Source organism: Nelumbo lutea, chromosome 7 (assembly GCF_056320005.1).
Source record: "Nelumbo lutea isolate HS-2025 chromosome 7, American lotus-T2T, whole genome shotgun sequence".
NCBI classification, from domain to species: Eukaryota; Viridiplantae; Streptophyta; class Magnoliopsida; order Proteales; family Nelumbonaceae; genus Nelumbo; species Nelumbo lutea.
In genome coordinates this window covers 15,048,005-15,072,106 of record NC_142690.1, presented here as the reverse complement: position 1 = coordinate 15,072,106, position 24,102 = coordinate 15,048,005, and the positions used below count along the sequence as shown (strand labels likewise).

Sequence of the window (24,102 nt, the reverse complement as noted above, 5' to 3'; positions counted from 1 at the left end):
ACTCAATGTATGCAAATTTTCGGTGGCCATAACTTTGCACTCTGATAATAGTTGATAAAAACTAAAAATAGAAAAATAAAAATAATTGATATAATAATTACATATATTAATTGCATGTGTTTTGTGACATGAACTTCTATAGAAAATAAATAATAGCATTGTACATGTATTAATTTGTAAAATTTATATAATATTTTCTAAGACTCTAGATCGATACAATATTAATAAAATTATACCATTCCTATTTATCCTGCTACATTAATTGTAATATATTTATTCACAAATACCATTAGAATATACATTTCCTATGTAGTTACATTAATTTTGACTATTTTAACCTGAAATATAATGTTATTAATATATTTATGGAATTTATATGCATTTTCCAGCATATCCAATCGTTTCCATGTTTTTTCCATATCCATGTGCTTCTTCATATAAATTCATATAAGTTAGAAGCACATGGATATGGAAAAAAACAAGGAAACAATTGGATATGCTGGAAAATGCATATAAATTCCATAAATATATTACATTATATTTCTGGTTAAAATAGTCAAACTTTTAAATAAGTAATATATATATAATATTAAATTTTAAATAATAAGTAATATATCATATATTATAACTATATAGAATGCATATTTAATTTATAATATATATATATAACATACATAAATATATATAAAATATATAGAAATATATGTATACCAGTCAGTTTGGTTAATCGCCAGTTTTCTATATTGATTAATCAAAACTAAACCAGTACCTTTGATTTTTTTAAAACACTGAATTGAAACTGAACCGACCAGTTCTGTTAATCAATTTTTTTTGTTCATTTTCGGTCAGTTTTTTTATCGATTCGATTTTTTTATTTTTATTTCTCACACCTAGGTGAGGTTCTAAATCTAGAAACCTTGAATCTTAGACGTACAAAGGTCTCTAGTTTGCCTGAATTCAACGCCTACGCCATCTTCTTGTTTATAGTTAAAAAGTTAAAAAGGCCAAAAAGGGTTGAAAGTTCCTGCAGGAATCAGGGATTTGACAGCCTTGCAGTCTTGCAGAAATTGTCATTTGTCAAAGCAAGCAAGAACATACAGATAATTACAGAACTGGGAAGCTTGACTCAACAACGAAAGTGAAAGTTAGGAATAGTTGATCTTGATAGAGAAAATGGTAAGATTTTGTATGCCCCTATCAGAGAAATGCCAAAGCTTCACTCCTTTGGATGTGAAATCAACACATGAGGAGATTCTGGATTTGCAGGATTTACCCACTACTGTCACTCGTCCCCTCTTTCTTCTTGAGCATCTACATCTAAAAGGCCGCCTACAGAAGTTACCGAATTGGATTTCGACGCTTGAAAGCTTGCTTAGATTACGTCTGAAGTGGTCAAAATTAATTAAGTGATAGCCCATGGAGGACCTTGAGAATTTGCCTAATCCACTGGAACTTCAATTGATGGGCGTTTATATCGGGCAAAAGTTATATATGTTTCCAGACAGGAAAGTTTCAAAAGCTCATGGTATTAGAATTCCTTCAATTGGATAATTTGAATGAGATTTAAGTGCAAAATGGTGTCCCGCTAGTCCTTCAAAAGTTGATTTGAGTAGTCTAAGAACTTAAAATGTGTACCATTTGGTATTATTTATCTAAAGCAACTCAATGAGATCATTCTGGAAAGAATGCACTTCTGACATTCTTTCGATGATAAGGGTAATAATATGTGTCCAAACTGTTCTATATATACTCTTTTCGTATCTTTATACCTACAAAAAAATTCTAATTTATCACACTTATTTTTATTTAATATGATATATATCACTCCGTAGATTGTCATATACTGCCGGTTCCAAGCCCGAATAAAGGAGTTGCATCAGATTGGCAATCAGCACTAAAACCACTACTAAACCCTCATGAATATGGATGATAATGATGGTAAATATGTAATATCAGAGATGTTCCAAAATGTTTCCTACAACTTTTATATTTTTTTTGTAATTTTTATGTTTTATCTTTTTTTATTTTTATTATTTAATTATAATATCATTAACTCATTTGACCCAAATGGCTGTATTATATTTTAGGTCAAGTTAGAAAAAAATATAGGTTTTATATTGTTAAAAGGTATTGAATATCTTAAGTATAGGATTTAATGAAAAAGTAGGAGTTTAATTGGGACAGATTCTGCTGTAACATGAAGCATATTGCAAGTTATCAGAACCCACCCCATGAACGATTCCACTTTTCAAAGTGCCTATTATGATTTCCGGGATTTTGCATGTCACATAGTCCCTTGATGTCCTCCTTTCGGACGTTCATCAACTCTAGCGTGTGGGCGAAGATAAGATTAATAGAACTTCCCAGGTCGACCATCGATCTTCTCATGTCGAAGCCCCCTATTTTTGCCATGATGTATAGGGGTCTGTTATGGTGAGGATCAGCGACCAACAAGTCGTCCTCTATGAACTCTACGCTGCTGCGGTCACGACTATAGGGTTGTAGAGGGTACCGGAATACCTCTGCCAATGCTCTGATGGCCAACTTCTTTGCTATTGTGGGTCCGTGTAGATCCGGACCCAACGGCCGCCACTGCCATTCCGATTCTTAATTTATTTCATTTGTATTGCAATCAAACAAAATAAGCTAAAATTTGAAACAAAAATAGGTCAGAATTTACACTCAAATCATTTGCACTGCCATAGTTTTGCATCAGTGCAAACTAATTTATCTGCATTGCAATTTGCAACCGAACACAGCCTAATGATCAAAATTTGTTATTTAGTTGCATTTTATGTAAACATTTATCTTATTGAGTTAGCTAGCAACAACATTTTAAATTCAGAGTTCATTATTTTTTGGCTGCAGGATGTTTCATATTTGTACTCAAGCTCTAATTTGTGAAATCACAGTGTAGGTACTTCTCTCTCTCTCTCATCTCATGATTCTTATGCATGGCCATGTTATGTATTTTCTTTAATAATATTGATGGATCTTCTCCTCTCAGGTTATCTCATGTATGTGCTTACTTGAATCTAATTTCTCCACAGGTTGAAAACCCAATAAGGGCTGAAGGGATGTTTGTGGTGACCCTGAGAACACACAGAGAAGCTGGAAGAAAATGGCATATTTGGGATTACATGTTTGTGACTTTTTTTTCTTTCTTGTTGATGGTGTGTCAATTTTCTTATCAATTTGAATTCAGGTTTGTTAGTATTTTAATCAAACTTCCAGACGTGAAGGTTATTTCACGGAGAGAAAAGTCTCTCCTATATCCTCTTTTATTTAAATTATTAGTAGTTCATGATGTAATGGTTTCTTGTCATGATAACCTTGTCATCTCGTCTGCTCCCAAGTGGCCAATGACTCAGAGGCTAAAGTTGAGCTCTCTAGCGTAGCGCAACCTAGCTGTTCCCTGTAGGAGATGATTTATTCATCTTTGTAGACGGCGGGAACTGAGGAACCTGCAAGAACTAAATCAGAGAACCCGGGGGTGTTTACCCGGCGAGGTCACTATGATAGCTAAGTCAGCACTTAGTTGTGAGCTGATATTAGAGAATGGGAGAGCTAGAGAGCAGAGATTACTAACTTATCTCTTCTTTTTCCCTGGGGTCTTTATATACTGGAGTCTTCGTGGGTTTGGTGGAGTAGTTCCTGGATTCCCGTTGATGGGACCTGTTTTCATGTTAGGTGGGGATAATGCCACCAACCGGTAAGGTTGCCCACTTCCGTCTGAATCGGTGAGTGGGTGAACTAATATAGCCATTACAAGTCATAATCCTGTAAAATATGGCCTGAGCTAATATAGCCTTTACAAGGTTTGTAAATGTTTCCTTACCTTTCCGTTTCTTTTTCTACCTTTTCCTTCAAACCAAACATAGCCTGAGTAAAATTCATGGATCTTCTCCTCTCGTATATCTCATGCGCTACTTATTGTAATGATTTCCAACACGTAGAGATGCCAGGAGAAAAGGATCCAAAGTGTCACACTTTAAGACGTGAAAGATTGAATGTCATAGGGAGAGAAAATATCTTCTTTCTTCTTTTCTTTAAATTAATAGTTCATATTGGATTTTCTACTACTTCTTTGTTTGGAGCCTTCTCAATAATCCGCATCCTTCTGAAATAATTTACCAATTCAAATAAAACAAGTATTAAAAGGAAAAAAAAAAAAAGTCATGAACAGATGAGAACCTCTTATTATTGATAAGCTATCACAAGATTATAGGTTTAATTTACTTTAAACTTCCCCTCATTTTTCGGGGATTCTCTTAAACTTACATTGACTTTTCAATAGCTCCTAAGTGCAAAAAACCTTGTTAGATGGATGATCTTTACAAGATTTATCAGAATATACCAATCCATTATCTCCACACTTACCAAAATATCTATACTCATTTACCCAACCAAGAGTGGTAGATAGTTAATTAAGAGGGTACACACAAAAGTGGATAGAACAGTACGTAATAAAATAGTTAGGATATAAGGTAAAGAAACCTATATAAGGTTTGTACAGTTTTTTCTTCCTGCGCTTTCCCTTTGTATTCCTTCAAACCAAACACAAACACAGCCTAAAAGACATAGCAATGGTAACAGGTAAGTCATACATTTCAGGCACTTCAGCCATTATATACACCAAAGGGGTCGCTTTATCTCCAGATGGATAGTCAACAGAATCCCTCGTCTCATAGCCTATGAACTTACATACAAAGAGAACGAACGTAACCCAAAAAAAGACCATAGCAATAGCATGCTAGGCACAGAAACTGGTCCATGCATGTGCAGCTGCGGTCATTCTGGGCCAGCATTAAAGCCCAGTTAAAACAAAGAAAAAATTAGTTTCTTAAACATAAATATTTAATTTGTATATTTTAAAATACATAATTATGCAATAATTAAGGTGGTGATTTGGGGTCTGCTCAGTGGGAAAGGGCCATTCTGGGCTTGGGGGAGCCCAGTAATGGCCCATTCTTGCTCACCTGGCCTGGGCTGGCAATTTCCATTCCCATATTAATCAACAGAATCGATTGACCAGCACAGGAGCTAGATCACCGATAGCCAATAGTTGTTGTCTGAGTCAACAGTTTTCTGCGACCAAGTAAAGTTTGGTCAAGCAATCAACCAGTTCAATTGGTTGATATTAACATATTAATCATAGGATTAAAAAACTGATCCAACACAGTTGTTTTAAAAACTGATTGAGAATGTATTTCCCTTTTGGGTTAAACAACTCAACTCTGGTATGTGGTGTTAGAAAATTAGGCATGCATGTCTCTAAGATCATATGTTCATGTTATTAAACAAAAATATATGTAATAAATGAGAGTTATTGTTATTAAAGATAAAAATGAATAAAAATAGAAAAAAAAATTAACATCTCTAACCCATGACTCGTTGATCAGGTCAAACAAGTCAGTGATTTAACCAATTTGGTTGTCAACTTGTTGACCAATTCACCAACAATTTTTCCTTTTTCTTTTTCTTTTGCATCAAAGTGGTTTGGATTGAAACTGTCTCAAGAATCTGTTCAAGTGACAGACAGATCAAGCAATTCAATTGTTAAGCTCAATGCTAGCTGCATTGATAACTATGTCTCTTTTGCATGAATTCATATTATTAGAAATTGTCACATGCAGCACACATTTGCTTGTAATTTGAACAAGGTGAAGAGTTGTACTTGTAGCTATAATCCCGACAAGTGGAGGGGAGCTGTAGTATATTGTTGATCAAGGTGCTACTCTTTCACTTAGAAGTCATGTGTGTTCCATCACCAATTCAACATATTGAGGAGAGAAATGAGAACATTTATCAAGAATTAAAAAAAAAAAAATTGTTTGTTATGCAATGAGTACCATTGAAGTTGAGGATGAGAAACAGCTAGTGCCAAAGTCAATTTTGACTGGGTCATAGTGAAGTCTACTTATTAATTGGTGGACACCTTTCACTTACAAATGTCCCAGGCTGGTTCTGCAAGGTCAATGTTGACTTGGTCAGAGTAATCCCCTTATTCGATGTGGATATTGGATACCATTTAATTAAACTGCTCTAGCTGTTTATTAGTGATTAAATAAGGCAAAATCTTCCAATAAAATAAGAGAAGAAAAGATGAGGCAAATCTAGGTCCACCACCATAAAGATTCTCTCCATACAATATATGCATGTATTCTATTCTTACTTGTATTAAAAAAATCCAAATTGCTTATTTTTTAAAATATATAAAATAGGCAATTCAATTTTGCATTCATTTGTATGTAACTATGATTTGCACTCCTATATGATAAAAAAGTTTGTAAATTAAGAGAAGATGTGAAGAACTTTATCATGAAATTACAAACTCATTTTTATTGGTCATCATAATTGCATCATAGGATGTGCAAGTTTGGCTTCAATCACGGCAAAGTCCGTTCGTGCAGCCTTTACTGCTTTGCATTCAGAATATCTCCATCCTTATGTGCTTTAATTTCATGGAGATATATTCCCAATGCAAGATTGGGAAAGGCTATCAGAACGGTGTGGGCACAGGTTTGCCCTGATGGAAGCCAATCTCAGGATGTACTTGTCTGCGGTGCAAATGGATTTGTAAATTTTAATTTACTTTAGTTCCTTGTTTAATGGACCATCATGTCAAAAAGACTAGAAAAACCTATAACCAGTCAGTTGGAGAAGAAAATCATATAATAAGTGAATATTATGAAATTTCCAAAATATGTATGCTATCCAACTTTTGGAAAATTTGAGTTATATAAATAATTTTAAATAAGCAAATATTTAATATATTTTGTATATATATTTACATATAAAACAAAAGAAAATTTCACCCAGTAGTCGAGAGGGTCACTTGTCACATTTATGACTGTCGTGGCTTATTGTTATTGGTCCACAGCTCGCCAAACAGCCATTAAATTTAACCAATCCTTGTTCTCCAAATAGGAAGTGCAGGATCAAACCCATGGAGTGTGGAACCATAGGTTCTCCATGGTATGATCAACAAGCCTCACATGTAATCTGTTCTGGCCCACCCCACAACCCTGTAGTGTGTCGTATATAATATAAAAAAATATAAATTAAATGTATAAAAAATTAAATGTTTTAAACCAATGTATCGATCAAATGAAAATAATTTATATTTGGCTTACTCATATTTAATATGTACCAGTAGCACCCACAGGTTATAGTCTAATATCCATTCAATTTGAGACCGGATCTGCTCTATACCCATAAGACACTACATCCGCACATCTCCATTGATGGCCGACACACAATATGGGGTCATGTTGGTAGCAAGTGGGTAGTAGATTCGGTCTGTCATTCATAGACTAGTGTTTTATATATTTTTTATTCTGTTTTATTTTATTTTGGGAACAGTGGGTAGCGTCGTATAGTTCGTTGGAAGCTAGGGGATCTGGAGTTGGACTCATCCAAATTTATGGTGTCGTTAATGTTGGAAGTCTTGGAGTTTTGGACCTGACTGAAACGTGAAAACCGTACTTCAATGCTCTAATCTCTATGGGTACAGGTAAATTGGACGCTTAGACCGTTTAACCGTGAAAAAACCGTCATTTAACCATGGTTCATAGTTCCACCAACCCTACCCCAATTCCTCAGTCCTCAGTCCTCACTAATCAAAGTAAAATCAACAGTACTTTTGTTCCTTGGGGAATTGGCTGATATTCCGGTGTATCAGCCCTTGTTTTCTTTCTTACTCAGTCAAAGAAAAATATAATAACTAAAAAAATTAAATTAAACCGCGTAGCAGAAACCCATTTTAATAGGAGGAAAATCATAATCGTACCCTATTTAAAGGTCTTCAACAAGCTCTTCGATCATTGTGAGTTGTGAACCAGAGAGAGGAGGTCTCACCCTGTTTAAATTAAGGTCCTTCACTCTTCAGCAACTTCTTAATTTGACCATTGTGAGTTGTGTCCGTCTGAGAGAGAGAGAGAGAGAGAGAGCTATGGCAGATGGAGCAGTATCCTTTCTGCTCGAAAGGGTTGTCGCCTTGCTCGGCCAAGAAATGGAAGTTCATGTAGGACTTCCAGATGATCTTGAAAAAATCAAACAAGGGCTAAACACCCTGAAAGCAATTCTAGAGGTGGCAGAAAAAAAGCAAGTTCATGGAGTTGGGAAACAATGGGTTCTGGAGTTGCGAGATCTAGCTTACGACATGGAGGATGTTCTTGATGATCTCATGCTTCATGTGCATCCGCAGTCTCTTGGGTCTTCTTCACGGTCTCGGTTTCTCCACAATCTCATACACCACATACCCCTCCGTGAGATAGCCCATCGAATGAAGAAAATCAACACCAAGATGCAAGACATCGACAAGTTGAATGCCAATATGCAGATGCAAAAGTTAAGCCTCCATGGGCATCCTTCTTCATCTGGCCCCCAACCAGAATCAAGTTTCAGTTCCCGGTGCCAAATGTCCAGCAAACTGATCATGGCTCAGGATGATGAGATTGTCGGAATTGAGAGGCCCATGCAGGAACTAAATGAGCTGTTAACAGGTGCAGAGGACCCAAGGCGTACTGTGATTTTAGTGACGGGGCCTGCTGGTTCAGGCAAAACCACTCTCGTTAAGAGAATATATGATAGCAAGAGCGTGAAGAATCATCACTTCCAAAGCCATGCTTGGATCAATGTTCGACAGTCATACAAATCCAAGCAGATCCTACAGGAAATGCTAAAGCAGATCACCGAAGAATGCATGGGAAAAGCTTATGAAGGGATTGACGACATGGAAGAGGACGCACTGGCCCAAGGGTTGGAAGAAATCTTGCAGCAAAGGAGGTACGTTATTGTTTTCAACGATGCATGGAGTCTAGATACATGGGAGGATATTAGAAGGATAAGAATCGCATTGCCAGATAATAACCTCCGTAGTAGGATATTGATCACAACACGTAACCAGAAAATTGTCTCATGCCTGCAATCCCCCACACTTTATTATCATCTTCAGCCTCTCAACAAAGAAAAAGCTTTACAACTGTTGGAAAAAAAGGTTTTCCGGTCAACACCCAGCAAATGTTGCCCTTTGGATCTAAGAGATTCCTTCATTAAATTGGCAAACAAGTGTGAGAAAATCTGTCAAGGGTTGCCACTAGCAGTCGTGGCCATGGGTGAATTCCTATCAAACACAGTGAAAGACAAACCTATTGGTGAATGGCAGGAACTGCTAAATGGGCTTCCTTCATACCTACAAAGCAACATCGTCCTTAGAAATATAGCAATGACTTTAGAACTGAGCTACAGCCATCTGCCTGTCCAACTTAAATATTGTTTCCTGTATTTCAGCGTCTTCCCACAGGACCTACCCATCAGACGTACAAGGCTGATCCGACTGTGGATTGCCGAAGGATTTCTGCAGCCCAAGGATGATCGATCATCCGAGGAGGTTGCTGATGACTGCCTCATGGAGCTCATCTATAGAAACTTGGTTCAAGCAGTGAAAACAGATCTCGATGGTCGACCCAGAGAGTGTTGTGTTCATCCAATTATGCGTCTGATCCTTCTTCAAAAATGCAAGGAGGATAACTTCAGTTTGGTTCTTCACCAACAGAACAATACAAATGGGGATGACCTTGAGAAAATTCGTCGCCTAAGCATCCACAGGAACTGCTGGAGTGTTACAAAAAACATGAGCTTTAACTACACACGCTCTCTTTTCGAGTTCCCTGTAGCTGACTTTTTGCTAGACTCATCTGGGCAAACCGTTCTTTCCAGATTTCAATCATTAAGGGTTTTAGATTTGGAAAAAGCCCCAATAGAGAAATTTCCGGAAGAAATTAAAGTTCTATATCGACTAAGGTATCTAAGCTTGAGAAATACAACAGTTAGTGAGGTACCGAAAGCTGTTGGTAATCTTCTAAACCTAGAAACCTTGGATCTTAAACACACAAAGGTTTCTAGGTTGCCTGTGGAGATCTTCAAGCTTCAACGCCTGCGCCACCTTCTTGTTTATAGTTACAAGATGCAGAATTTATTAGACTTTGATTGTGTTGAAGGGTTGGAAGTTCTTCCAGGAATCAAGGATTTGAGTGCGTTGCAGAAGTTGTCATTTGTCAAAGCAAGCAAGAACAAACAGATAATTACGGAACTGGGAAGCTTGACACAACTAAGAAAGCTAGGAATAATTGATCTGAAAAGAGAGAATGGTAAGGTTTTATGCCATTCCATTGGACAAATGCGAAAGCTTCGATCCTTGGATGTGAAATCAACATGCATGAAGGAGATTCTGGATTTGCAGTATTTTCCGGCCACTACTGATCATCCCCTGCTTCTTCAACGTTTATATCTAAAAGGGCGTCTACAGAAGTTGCCGAATTGGATTTCTTCGCTTGAAAGCTTGGTTAAATTGCGTCTCAAGTGGTCAAAATTAAGTGGTAGCCCATTGGGGCCCCTTGAGTCTTTGCCTGAGCTACTGGAACTCCAATTGATGGACGCTTATATTGGGCAAAAATTATGTTTCCAGAAAGGAAAGTTTCGAAAGCTTAAGGTACTGGAATTCCTTCAATTGGATAATTTGAATGAAATTGAAGTGCAAGATGGTTCCATGCCAAGCCTTGAGAAAATGATCATGAGGAGTTGCAGGAACTTAAAATGCGTGCCAGTTGGTACCATTTATCTATTTCAACTCAAAGAATTGATTCTGGAAATAATGCCCGAGGAACTTGTGGCAAAGCTTCGACATGGAGGGGAAGATCGTCCGTTGGTCCAGCATATTTCCTCCATTAATGGGGGGAGGATTGTTAACTATCGTCTGGAAAGTGATGGAACCATGATTCGTGAATATATTTGATTCGTGTAGATTGCAACCTTTAAGTTGCAGAGGTTAGGACACCAGTTTGGTAAGCATAAACGTTGCCATTTCTCTTATTGTTTAATATCTTTAATTTCCTTCTAAATTGGTCTCTCTCTCTCTCTCTCTCTCTCTCTCTCTCTCTCTCTCTCTCTCTCTCATGATTCTTATACATGGCCACGTTATGTATCTTCTTTAACATATGGATCTTCTCCTCTCAGGTTATCTCATGCGCTTACTTGAATGTAGTTTCTCCACAGATTGATAACCCAAGGACTGAAGGGATGGTTGTGGTGACCCTGAGAACACACGGAGAAGCTGGAAGAAAAAATACATATTTGGGATTAGTTGTCTGTAATATTTTTTTTCTTCTATTTTGTTGTGGGTGTATCAATTTGCTTATCATTTGGATTCAAACAAGGTTTGTTTGTATAAATAATCAAACTTTAAGACGTGAAGGTTCTACCGATCGAGAGAATTAAAAATCTCTCCGATCTTCTTTTTTTTAAATTAATATATAGTTCACGTTTGATTTTCTACTATTTCCTTGCTTAAGCCTTCTTAATAATTCATCCTTGTAAAAGAATTTGGCAATTCAAATAAAACAAGAAGTCTCGAACGGATCAGAGTCAAAAGTTTGTTGTCTTTTTATTCTTTTTTCTAAGACGTCCAAAACAATTCCATTCAACCATTCGATCTCTACTTTGCCAGTTTGCCTCGCTCTTTGCCTTGAGTGACAATTTGGAAACGCGACAATCTAGTATCTATGGTTAACCAACCACTGTCAATTATGTTGTGTATCATGTGACATCATCTGCTATTAATACTTTTGAAAATGTTAAAAATATCTCTTAAAAATAAAATACTGTTCATCTTCTTTCTCGAGAAAATAAAACAGAAGCAAGTTTTGTGCATTTCCTACAGCAGCTCTTAATCTAAATTCTGAAAAACTATCAGATACTCCATTTGATCTCTCCATGAAATCCCTAGCAGTGCAATGCACTTCATGTTTTCTCCCTATAAACCATCATGAGAAGAACAAAACACTAATAAACAGAAAAAGGGGAAGAACCCTAGCATATGCTAAAATTCTCTCCACTTAGTGTTAACCTTGTTTCTTTCTTTTGACATTTTATAATCATCAATGGCTTCAAAATGGATTCAAAAGAGGCTGAAGGATCTGAAGAAAGATCCTCCCACCTCTTGCAGTGCTGGTCCGGCAGAAGACATGTTCCACTGGCAAGCAACAATCATCGAACAGTCCCTTTGTCGTGGTGTGTTTCTAGTAACTATTCATTTTCCACCAGATTACCCATTCAAGTCGCCAAAGGTTTCTTTTTGTACCAATGTATTCCATTCCAGCATCAACAACAATAATGGGAGAATCTGTATTGACATTCTGAAAGAGCAAAGGTATCTTTTTGCTCCAAACCCAGACGATCCACTGTTTACTGAGATTGCCCACATGTACAAGACTGATAGAGAAAAGAATGAAGCAACTACCCATTCTTGGACACAGAAATATGCCATGGGATAGGAGCTTCAGATTATGGTGGTCTCTCTCACTATTAAATATGTAAACGAAACCTGGAGTCTTGGTTAGAGCATATGTGAATCAACTTTGTATTGTTAGAATTTGGTAATCATTCTATGTTGTAGGATCCAAAAAAATCCGTTTGTTGACATATTAAGAAGGGAGTGATGATCATCCAAAGAAATTAGTCGATGAAGAGGACTCTTCATTTCGTCTCTTCAGGCTAACGCAAGTAGTATTAAAGATGAAGACAAAGGTGAAGAAACTGCTGAGAAGAGATACAAAATCTGATGGTGAAGACCAGGATTTGATTTTAGATGGAAAAATTAAAATGGATCAAAAATTTGACAGTTGGTTCTATTTTGAACGGATGGTTGGTGAAGAAAATTAGATAACACCCGAAGGGAATTTGTGTATTTCCACATGCTATTAAAACATGGTTAACAATAGGTATTAGATTGTCGCATTTCGAAAGTTCGGTTATTGGATTGTTGCATTTTAAAGTTTGGGGACTAAATTGTCACTTGAGCCAAAGTACATGATACTAATCTGAAATTTTTCCTTATCCTTATACATGATCGCTTTTTTATGTATGAAAGTTTAGAAAGATCACATGGTTTGTCCTCTAGGGACAGAAAATTTTTTGTCCCATCCAATAGAAAATTGCCACGTCATCTTTTACATTTGAAACTTAAATTTAAGGGAAGTTGATACTTAATGGCTCGAATCCTAAATTCATTATAATTTTATGGATAAAATACAAAAACCTCCCCTGAAGTTTCTGACAATCATTAAAATCTCCCCTATACTTTCATTTTAACAAAAGCCTCCCTTCTATTTTCGACAAAATCAACAAATACCTCCCTTCCATCAATGATTAAGACAGAAAACATGTAGAAATACATTTTTACCCTTGGGCATCATCTGAGCTATTTGTGAAATACCATTTTTGCCCTTACTTGGCCAATTCATTACAATTCCATACTTTTTCATAGCACTTGAAATATCCCACTTCGCAAAATATTCCATTCATTTTCTGGCGACTACTGTTCTTCACCAACAACGACTGTTCTTCACCCCTAGAGTTCGATTTCTTCCCTGACAATGATCGTTTTTCACCCTGAAATTCGATTTTTTCACCGGATAACGACTGTGACTTTCTTGACTTTCTTTTCGCTTATTTTGCAGCAGTGATAGTATTCGAACTATTCTCTGTGAGGTGGAAGTGGAGTGGGGGTGGTCTTTTCTCTGTGAAGTCTCTAGCATCCAGGCTGAGTGGTGGCAGTCAGCAGGATTGCCTTCCCACCAAGCAAATCTGGAACCCTGTCAATTCGTTGAAGGTCAATTTCCTAGTCTAGGCCATGGCACTGGATAAGTGTTTGACCAAGGAGAATTTTCTTATGAGGGATGTGCAAATTCAAGATCTGAACTATAGCTTGTGTAAGCAGGTGATGGAATTTCTTGACCATCTGTGCATTCACTGTTCGGTTTCTTCTCAAATCTGGTGGCATTTCATCAAATCTGTAGGGACATGTTTTTAGGTCATGACAAATTCAGTTAAGGAGCTCTTCTGGTGCTGGAACCTGAGTGGGAAGGGGAAATTTGTTTGGAAGTCTATCCCTGCTATCGATCAAAAAAAAGTCTACCCCTGCTGCTCTGTTAGGGACTATATGGGCTGAGAAAAATAGGAGACAGTTCTGTAAATGAAGTAAAGAGGTGGATGAGTTAATTAATTTGGTTGTTGGTAAGCTTGTGTCTTGGGTTTCTATTGTCAATGAACTAAGCATCAAAGTGCTCCTCTGCGTCTGAACTACAAGAGTTTGTGGGAGTTGTAAGTTGTGCTATTGCTGCGGCTAATGGCACTCCTTCGTACTTCGTTCTTCGTGGGTTTGTCATTCTTCCAGGTTCATTCCTCTTCAGTTGCTCTTCTTCATTCAGATAGTAAAAAATTGGAACTGGGATAAGAAGAGAGGGCAAAGAGTATAATATATAGATAAGGGCATTTTAGTAAAAACAGGTGTACATTAACACGTAAAAGGGTAAAATAGGTATTGTTGAAAAAAAAGTTTATTGGTTTAACGTTTTTCGTCTTGGTTATTGACGGAAGGGAGGCATTTGTTGATTTTTTCGAAAATAGAGGGGAGGCTTTTGTTAAAGTGAAAGTATAGGGAAAGTTTTTATGATTGTCAGAAACTTCAGGGGAGGTTTTTGTATTTTACCCAAATTTTATTAACCCGCCCAACCCATCCCCTCTTTACCCTTATTTTTCTTTCTCTCTTCCATCGGCACACTACCCCTCCTCCTCCACCCCCACCCTGCCCTTCTCTCTTTCAATCACCACCGCCTAAGGGTGTCAATGGACCGGTTTTGGTTTGGACCTCGTCCAATCCAAAATCAATTTAGAAGAATTGGACAAACCAACAAGACATATTGGATTGGACCAATCCAATCCAAAATATTTATTATATTGGATTGGACCTGGTTCGTCTGTAATAAATTTATATTGGATTGGGTTGGATTAAGTCAATATTTAGTCCATTGATTTAAGATAAAAATATAGGTATCAATGGACCAGGATTGGGTTGAAACAAATCTAAATCAAAATATACTTGAACAGATTGGATGGTCCAGACATTAAATTGGACCGATCCAAAATGGTCCAAAATATTCATTGGACTGGATTGGACAGAATCCACTTATAATAGACTCACATTGGACTGGATGGAATTGGACCAAATCCAGTCCAATTGACACCCCTACCACCGCTGCAACCAGAATCCAAACAGTAATGGAGGTCACTGGAGAAGAGAGTTTGCTGAAGAAATCATCTTACTTCCGAAGATCGGATCAGATCAACTACCCAAAACATCGCTTCCTTTGTTTACATTAGTATTTGCATAAGCTGGAGAAGAACAGTTACTTCGACTGTGGGTTGTGCACTCTTCAAAAATCATGCTTTCATCTACAAATGCCCTAGAACTGTTAGGCAGCTTCATCCCCTTCAGTGTTAAAGCTGACAAACAAAGCCAGTTTTATGAACACACCCATCCGACTCATCTCTCAGATCCCAAGTCTGATGGTTTTAAGGTCGGAATCCCTGAACACCTTCACAGATCGCGATGTATTGTTGTCACAAATACGACAAGGCCACAATTCTTGTAGTATGCCTATGTATTTCAGTATTTGTCACAAACCGGCTGAACCTCGGAATCACCATTGATGTACTTGATGTCAATGCTTTCAACCCACAATTGACCCAATCAGTCGAACCGTTCGCACCATCACCTGGCTAGGATTTTGGGTCTGGTTTAGTCAAGACCCGTCAGACGGCCAAAAACCATTGACTTGGTCAAAAATAATTTGACCCAGCCGGTTCGACCGCTGACCCATTCGACCTAGTCACCGGATCACAGGTTGCACACTCAATGTATGCAAATTTTCGGTGGCCATAACTTTGCACTCTGATAATAGTTGATAAAAACTAAAAATAGAAAAATAAAAATAATTGATATAATAATTACATATATTAATTGCATGTGTTTTGTGACATGAACTTCTATAGAAAATAAATAATAGCATTGTACATGTATTAATTTGTAAAATTTATATAATATTTTCTAAGACTCTAGATCGATACAATATTAATAAAATTATACCATTCCTATTTATCCTGCTACATTAATTGTAATATATTTATTCACAAATACCATTAGAATATACATTTCCTATGTAGTTACATTAATTTTGACTATTTTAACCTGAAATATAATGTTATTAATATATTTATGGAATTTATATGCATTTTCCAGCATATCCAATCGTTTCCATGTTTTTTCCATATCCATGTGCTTCTTCATATAAATTCATATAAGTTAGAAGCACATGGATATGGAAAAAAACAAGGAAACAATTGGATATGCTGGAAAATGCATATAAATTCCATAAATATATTACATTATATTTCTGGTTAAAATAGTCAAACTTTTAAATAAGTAATATATATATAATATTAAATTTTAAATAATAAGTAATATATCATATATTATAACTATATAGAATGCATATTTAATTTATAATATATATATATAACATACATAAATATATATAAAATATATAGAAATATATGTATACCAGTCAGTTTGGTTAATCGCCAGTTTTCTATATTGATTAATCAAAACTAAACCAGTACCTTTGATTTTTTTAAAACACTGAATTGAAACTGAACCGACCAGTTCTGTTAATCAATTTTTTTTGTTCATTTTCGGTCAGTTTTTTTATCGATTCGATTTTTTTATTTTTATTTCTCACACCTAGGTGAGGTTCTAAATCTAGAAACCTTGAATCTTAGACGTACAAAGGTCTCTAGTTTGCCTGAATTCAACGCCTACGCCATCTTCTTGTTTATAGTTAAAAAGTTAAAAAGGCCAAAAAGGGTTGAAAGTTCCTGCAGGAATCAGGGATTTGACAGCCTTGCAGTCTTGCAGAAATTGTCATTTGTCAAAGCAAGCAAGAACATACAGATAATTACAGAACTGGGAAGCTTGACTCAACAACGAAAGTGAAAGTTAGGAATAGTTGATCTTGATAGAGAAAATGGTAAGATTTTGTATGCCCCTATCAGAGAAATGCCAAAGCTTCACTCCTTTGGATGTGAAATCAACACATGAGGAGATTCTGGATTTGCAGGATTTACCCACTACTGTCACTCGTCCCCTCTTTCTTCTTGAGCATCTACATCTAAAAGGCCGCCTACAGAAGTTACCGAATTGGATTTCGACGCTTGAAAGCTTGCTTAGATTACGTCTGAAGTGGTCAAAATTAATTAAGTGATAGCCCATGGAGGACCTTGAGAATTTGCCTAATCCACTGGAACTTCAATTGATGGGCGTTTATATCGGGCAAAAGTTATATATGTTTCCAGACAGGAAAGTTTCAAAAGCTCATGGTATTAGAATTCCTTCAATTGGATAATTTGAATGAGATTTAAGTGCAAAATGGTGTCCCGCTAGTCCTTCAAAAGTTGATTTGAGTAGTCTAAGAACTTAAAATGTGTACCATTTGGTATTATTTATCTAAAGCAACTCAATGAGATCATTCTGGAAAGAATGCACTTCTGACATTCTTTCGATGATAAGGGTAATAATATGTGTCCAAACTGTTCTATATATACTCTTTTCGTATCTTTATACCTACAAAAAAATTCTAATTTATCACACTTATTTTTATTTAATATGATATATATCACTCCGTAGATTGTCATATACTGCCGGTTCCAAGCCCGAATAAAGGAGTTGCATCAGATTGGCAATCAGCACTAAAACCACTACTAAACCCTCATGAATATGGATGATAATGATGGTAAATATGTAATATCAGAGATGTTCCAAAATGTTTCCTACAACTTTTATATTTTTTTTGTAATTTTTATGTTTTATCTTTTTTTATTTTTATTATTTAATTATAATATCATTAACTCATTTGACCCAAATGGCTGTATTATATTTTAGGTCAAGTTAGAAAAAAATATAGGTTTTATATTGTTAAAAGGTATTGAATATCTTAAGTATAGGATTTAATGAAAAAGTAGGAGTTTAATTGGGACAGATTCTGCTGTAACATGAAGCATATTGCAAGTTATCAGAACCCACCCCATGAACGATTCCACTTTTCAAAGTGCCTATTATGATTTCCGGGATTTTGCATGTCACATAGTCCCTTGATGTCCTCCTTTCGGACGTTCATCAACTCTAGCGTGTGGGCGAAGATAAGATTAATAGAACTTCCCAGGTCGACCATCGATCTTCTCATGTCGAAGCCCCCTATTTTTGCCATGATGTATAGGGGTCTGTTATGGTGAGGATCAGCGACCAACAAGTCGTCCTCTATGAACTCTACGCTGCTGCGGTCACGACTATAGGGTTGTAGAGGGTACCGGAATACCTCTGCCAATGCTCTGATGGCCAACTTCTTTGCTATTGTGGGTCCGTGTAGATCCGGGCACACGCAGGCCTCGCCATGGGCTCGGCCTACTGTCCCTTCTAACCCATCATCAAGAGTGGGCTCGCGGGTTGTTGGTGTGTCCGGAAGCGCATCGTTAAACACTCCGGAACACCAATTTAAACATTTATAATTTTTCCGTTTCTCATAGCAACTATAAACATAGTAAATGGTGAGAACGGGTCGTATCCACAAGGAAGCGAGGGAAAAATTATTACAAACCTTAATCTGGGTAAAAGAATGCAAAGGGAAATTGTAGAATCACAAAATTTTCATTAATTAAATTGGAATTAAATAAAAATGTTGTTCGAACACTGTTGAAAATAAAATAAATAACAACAATAAATAAACAACATAAATTAAAAAGAAGAAATCTACAATTCGATCAGAGGTTGAAGTCTCCGGATCTCGTTGTTGACCCTCGAACTTCTCGAGCTAGGCCTTCCGTCTTACCTAGCCGAATTTCAGATTTGCAGAAAAGAAATAAAGTACAAATTAAATCTAATAAAAGTAAAATTTGCAGGAAGGAAAAATAAACTGGAAATTAAAGAACAGAAAGTAATTCTAAAACTGAAGAAAAAATGGTTGGGATTCAAATCTAGAGGCTGCAGTAGTGGTGTTGGCGAACTGCAAGTAGAAACCCCTCCTCTTGCCTAGGCGTCAACCTCTTCCTCTACCCTTGAACTTCTCAAGATCAGCCTTTCCTTCTTACCTGGGTGAATTGACCAACCCCTTCTACAGGGCCTCTGGGACCCTTTTTATAGAGAATGGTGGACACAACTAGAAATAGGAAGAAAGATTGGGGGTGGCAGCTAGGATTTATCAAAGTTAGGGACACCCTAGGGTTTCTAATGGATGGCTAAGATGGTTTTGGGGTGATCCTATTGCTGAGAATGGAAGGAGAGGGTGCCTAATATCATGTAAGGCTGAGATTTGGACACCTAGAAATGGAGGGAGTAAATTAGAACATCTAGGGTTGAAGGGTTAAGATTAAAAGAATAAGTGGTGCCCTAGATTGAATGGTTGAGATATAAGATGGAGGGAGTGGCTGAAATTTAATGATGGGGAGCTGAATGGTGAGGATTATCAGAATAGGTGGTGCCTTAGGGTTTAAAAGCTACAAAGGAGAGCCCTAAAATGGATGGTGGAGATTACATAGTTGGGGCAGCTAGGGTTAGCTAAGGAGGAAAAGAATTGGTTAAAAAGGCTCCCTAGGATTTGCTAAGGAGAGGGGAGCATGATAATACAGTAGGATGGGTGCCAACTAGGTTTAGCAGATAGGAGGTGCCCTCCTATTCTCAGTTCCTTACAAAAACACCCCCTCTCTCAGCTGGTCTTTACACCAGTTTCCCAAAAGCTACACTTCAGCCATGAAAACTTCCCAGTTTTCTACATAATTTCACAGAGACCCTCAGAAGTCACATAATTAATTTTAATTGGGAAAAATGTACACTTTGACTATTCTAAGGCCAAAAATACCCTTGAATTGATGTCCTTAAAGCATCAAAATGCAGGGTTATCAGTTTTGAGTTCATCGCACGTTGTAGCGAGTGTAGCTTTATCGCACGCTCAGGTGGGCTTGGGTCCTTTGGATGGGTCCCTGTGGGGTTTCTTTAGGTTCGGGCGTTAACTAGGGTCGGTGGACCACATGTTTATTGCGAGTTCATCGCAGAGGTGACAATTTGTCGCAAGTTCATCGTACCATGGGGGTCGATTGCAAGCTGTTTGCATATGCTTCTATGGTATTAATCTTGGTGTTTAAGTGTTCTTTGAGGGTCTGAGTGAGCGGCATATACCTATAGAAGGCTAGTCGTGGTAGATACTTAGTGCACTACAATAGAGGGTGTAATGCGATAACAGGGGGCGGGAATGGTAGATGCATGCGATTAGGTGTGATAAGACTGAAATACAGTGCGATGGGTAGGCTCCAAGGTGCAATGAGATGAGGTTGAACTGAGTTGTGATGAGGTTGATTTGAGTTGCGATAAGGTTGATCTAAGTTGCGATGAGGTTGATTTCAATTGCGATGGGGTTGAGTTGCGATGAGGTTGATCTGAGTTGCGATTAGGTTGAATTGAGTTGCGATGAGGTTGATCTAAGTTGCACTGAGGTTGAACTGAGTTGCGATGAAGTTGATCTGAATTATGATGAGGTTGAACTGAGTTACGATTTTGGACTTTTGGGTCATGATGAGGTTGAATGGAAGTGCGATTTTGGATGTTTGGGTTGCGATGAGGTTGAAAGGCAGTGCGATTTAAGACTTTTGGGTTGCGATAAGGTTGAAAGGAAGTGCGATTTTGGGCTTCTGGGTTGCGATAAAGTTGAAAGAAAGTGCGATTTTGGACTTCTAGGTTGCGATGAGGCTCTAAGGAAGTGTGGTTTTGGACTTTTGGGTTGTGATGGCTCTAAGGAGGTGTGGTTTCGAACTTCTGGGTTGTGATGAATGTGAAAGGAATTGTGATTTTAGACTTTAAGGTTGTGACAAAGGTGAAATGATGTGTGATTTTGAAGAAGTGTTTTAGGTGAGACCTTGGTTGCGGTTTCAACAAAGGTATGGGAATGGCTTTTAGGTGTGATTTTGGAATGGGAATGGCTTTAGGTGATTGCGCTAGGAAGGTCCACTATGCCCAACCTTCTTAAGTGAGTCTAAGCTCTAGGAAGCTCGTGGCTGGCTCAAAGAGTTGGAGTCGCCACCCATTTTTTAGAGGAAATGGGCCCTCATTTTCAGATTTGGAAAACTTGATTTAGGTCTTTGATAATGATTTCATTTTCTGTGGAAAAGGCACACAACCAAGAGATTTTGGATTCTAAGGATTGTTAAAAGGAAGGTATTAGGCACCCCTCTCTCCAAGTTGCTTTAGTAGCCCAATACGGGGGTTATTCAGACTTAGTTTCTTTTGGAGAAAAAACAAAAATGGTTGCAAGAACTTCTCAAATGCAGAGGAACATGCTTTCAATTTCTCCTAATACTGATTTTGAGGTGATGTTATCAGGTCTTAGGTATTAATTTCCCTAAAACCCTCGCCTCTCTGCCTCTATTCTTAGTCAAGAAGAAATTGCAATCAATGGTTCTCCAACATTTCAAAACCTTAAGTAACACAGAAAAACTAAAAAAATGACTTACCTTTCGTATGTATCTTGTCAAAAGATTTCCAGCAACTAAAAGGACTTCAAGCGAAACTTGAGTAAGGTAGGAGTTAGGCTGAACATTTTTTATGTTAAGTTTGAAAGACAAGGGATGAGGCTTGAGCTTGGCTTCAGGGATTTCGGGATCACAAGCAGAATGGGTGTACACACTAGTTGGGAAACTCTCCCTTCCTTTTCTCTCTTTCTTTCTCTAGGGACCTCTCTCAGGTTTCTTTCCTTTAATCCCCCCTTGGTCTCTCTTTTTGGTTCTCTTCCTCTCTCTCTCTCTCTATGAGCCTCTCTTGGGTTTCCTTCCTCTCTTTCTCTTTTCCCTTTCCCTCAGGTCTTCTCTCCTCCCCCCCTCAGATTCAAGTTGGGCTTCTATTTATAGAGAAAATTGAGGGAGATGGGTCTGAAATTCGCCCAGCTACAATGCCTAGGACTAAATAGAGGTTTTCACAAAAATAGGTAAAAATTCTTTAAAAAAATAGATGTTCAGTCAAGCTTTCCTGTTCGGTGAAACATTTTCTTCAATTTGGGGGTGGTTTTCATGGGTTTTGTGCATCCAATGGGAGCTTGGGGCGTGTCGGACATTGCAGTCTCGTATTTGGGGTTGACAGTGGCAAAAAACATAAATTTGATGAACTTTTAAATGTCATTTTGTCTTTTCTTGGTTTTAAGTAGGGTCTATTTGGTATTTTGAGCTTTTTAAGCCTATTAGGCTTTGCTTCATTGGTCCAAGTGTTCTAATGAGTCAAGAAAGGGTCTAACATCAAACATCACCCTTTTGAGGTTTCAGGTTGGGACAAATGATGTGACAATTTAATCTGGTGCATCGAAATGGTATCGTTCTAGTTTAACGGTCAAATGAATGAATTAGGATGTGAAATTTGGTGTGCTAGGGTTTTGTGGGTCCCTGAACATAGTGGTGAGGTCTGATCGGACAAATGGGGTCGGGATGACTGAGATCTATGGATGACAAGTTTGGGTCAATGAGATTTGTTGAAATAGAATCTTTGTTTGATGAAGGGTCAAATTGAGGAATTTTGGGATAAAATCTGGTGGGTTGGCACTTTTGAACATCCTGAATCTAATGGAAGTGATGGATCTTTGATCAAAGGTGTAGATTGATTTATTTAGTTCAGATCATGGTCTTAGCTTATGGTTTTTCAATTAACAAGAGGGTTTGAAATGGAATCTTACTTTTTCAACGGTCAAACAGAGGTGTTTGGTCGTGAAATTTGACGTGGAGGGGTTTTTTGGGTCTTCGAAGATAGTGGTAAGGTCTGAGTGATCATATAAAGTTGGGATGATGGATGGTAAGCTCTAATTAATGAGATTTGTTGAAATAGGATCTTAGCTTGATGGAAAATCAAACGAGTGAATTTTGAACTACAATTTGGTGGGTAGGCATGGGTTGAGGGGAGGAGTCAAGTGGATGGTTCTGATATGAGAAAGATATGATCGATCTTGGTAATCGTTCAGGGCCATCGGAATGGGATCTTGATGTTTTTGTGGTTGGTTGTCGTAGATTCGTAGTGGGATTCGCTAGTTGATTGTTTCCTAGTGATCTTGGGGGTGATGGATATGTTGGATTTGAGCAAAAATTTCAGTCAAGGGACTGAGCAAAGGGACTGAGCAAAAATTGGGTGCTAATTGCTGCCCCTCTTTGTTGGAGGTAGCAAGCTACCAAATAACAAAGAAAGAGCACACGAAGATTTTGTGAGGGCAAAGAGTTTGGAGGTGGAGATTTCACTGCTGGAATTTCAGTCAAGGTTGAAGTTGATGTAGTGCAAAACCTTTTATTTGGAAGGTGCTGTACCATCCCAAGCTTTGGAAGGAAATTGCAACTATCAAGCAAACACGAGAAAAACATAGTGGTGTCATCCCAAAAATAGATAGCACTAGTTGATGTTTGATTTTTGATTTATGTAGTGGTGATTGATGATTTGGAGGATTTGAAATGTTTTAGTATGGGATGAAGCTTGTTAAGTTATTTTATTTTATTTTATTTTTATGGACTTGTTATTTATTGGATGCTTATAGGTTGGGCTTGATTTTTTGAAGTTCGATTTTATGATTTGATGAATTCTTATAAATTTTGATTCGAAAGATTGTTGATTTTTTTATGGATAATTTTGATTTGAAAGATTGTTGATTTTTTTATGGATTTAGGTTTTTTGATAGTTGTTGTTATGAAGTTCAAATTTGTTATTTGATAGAAGCTTTCCGGTTATAAAGATTGAAAGATTGTTGACTGTTGCTATGAAGTTCAAATGCTTATAAAGATTGTTTTTATGGACTTAGGTTTTTTTATTTGAAAGATTGTTGAGTTTTTATGGATTTAGGTTTTTGATAATTGAAGTTATGAAGTTTGAATTTGTTATTTGATAGGAGATTTCAGGTTAAGTTCGTATGGGTTTGACCTTCTTTATGTTGTGATATTTGAATTGATGATTTGATGAAAGCTTATAAATTTTGATGTTTTTGATAATTGATGTTGAAGATTGAATTTGTTATTTGATTCAAATATTTGATGAAATTTTACTAAGTTGATATGGATTTTGATTTTTTTATTTGAGTTTTTTACAGGTCTTGATTTTGATTTAAATATTGATGGATTTCCAATTTTGATTTGAATTTTCAT

At 37.1% G+C, this 24,102-nt stretch overlaps 1 protein-coding gene and 1 pseudogene across 1 annotated transcript; both read left to right on the top strand.

Annotated features, from left to right (window-relative positions):
* The first annotated feature begins 7,954 nt into the window (after positions 1-7,954).
* Positions 7,955-11,171, top strand: LOC148845261 (disease resistance protein RPM1-like). Its single transcript, XM_088955858.1, has 2 exons — positions 7,955-10,847; positions 11,020-11,171. The coding sequence occupies exon 1, from the start codon at positions 7,955-7,957 to the stop codon at positions 10,796-10,798; it is 2,844 nt and encodes a 947-aa protein (XP_088811984.1). The 3' UTR covers positions 10,799-10,847; positions 11,020-11,171.
* Positions 11,172-11,942: 771 nt separating this feature from the next.
* Positions 11,943-12,335, top strand: LOC148845260 (ubiquitin-conjugating enzyme E2 8 pseudogene; annotated as a pseudogene).
* Positions 12,336-24,102: the final 11,767 nt, after the last annotated feature.

Coding starts and splice junctions, on each gene's coding strand:
- LOC148845261 (XM_088955858.1), top strand. CDS start 7,955: ATGGCAGATGGAGCAGTATCCTTTCTGCTCGAAAGGGTTGTCGCCTTG.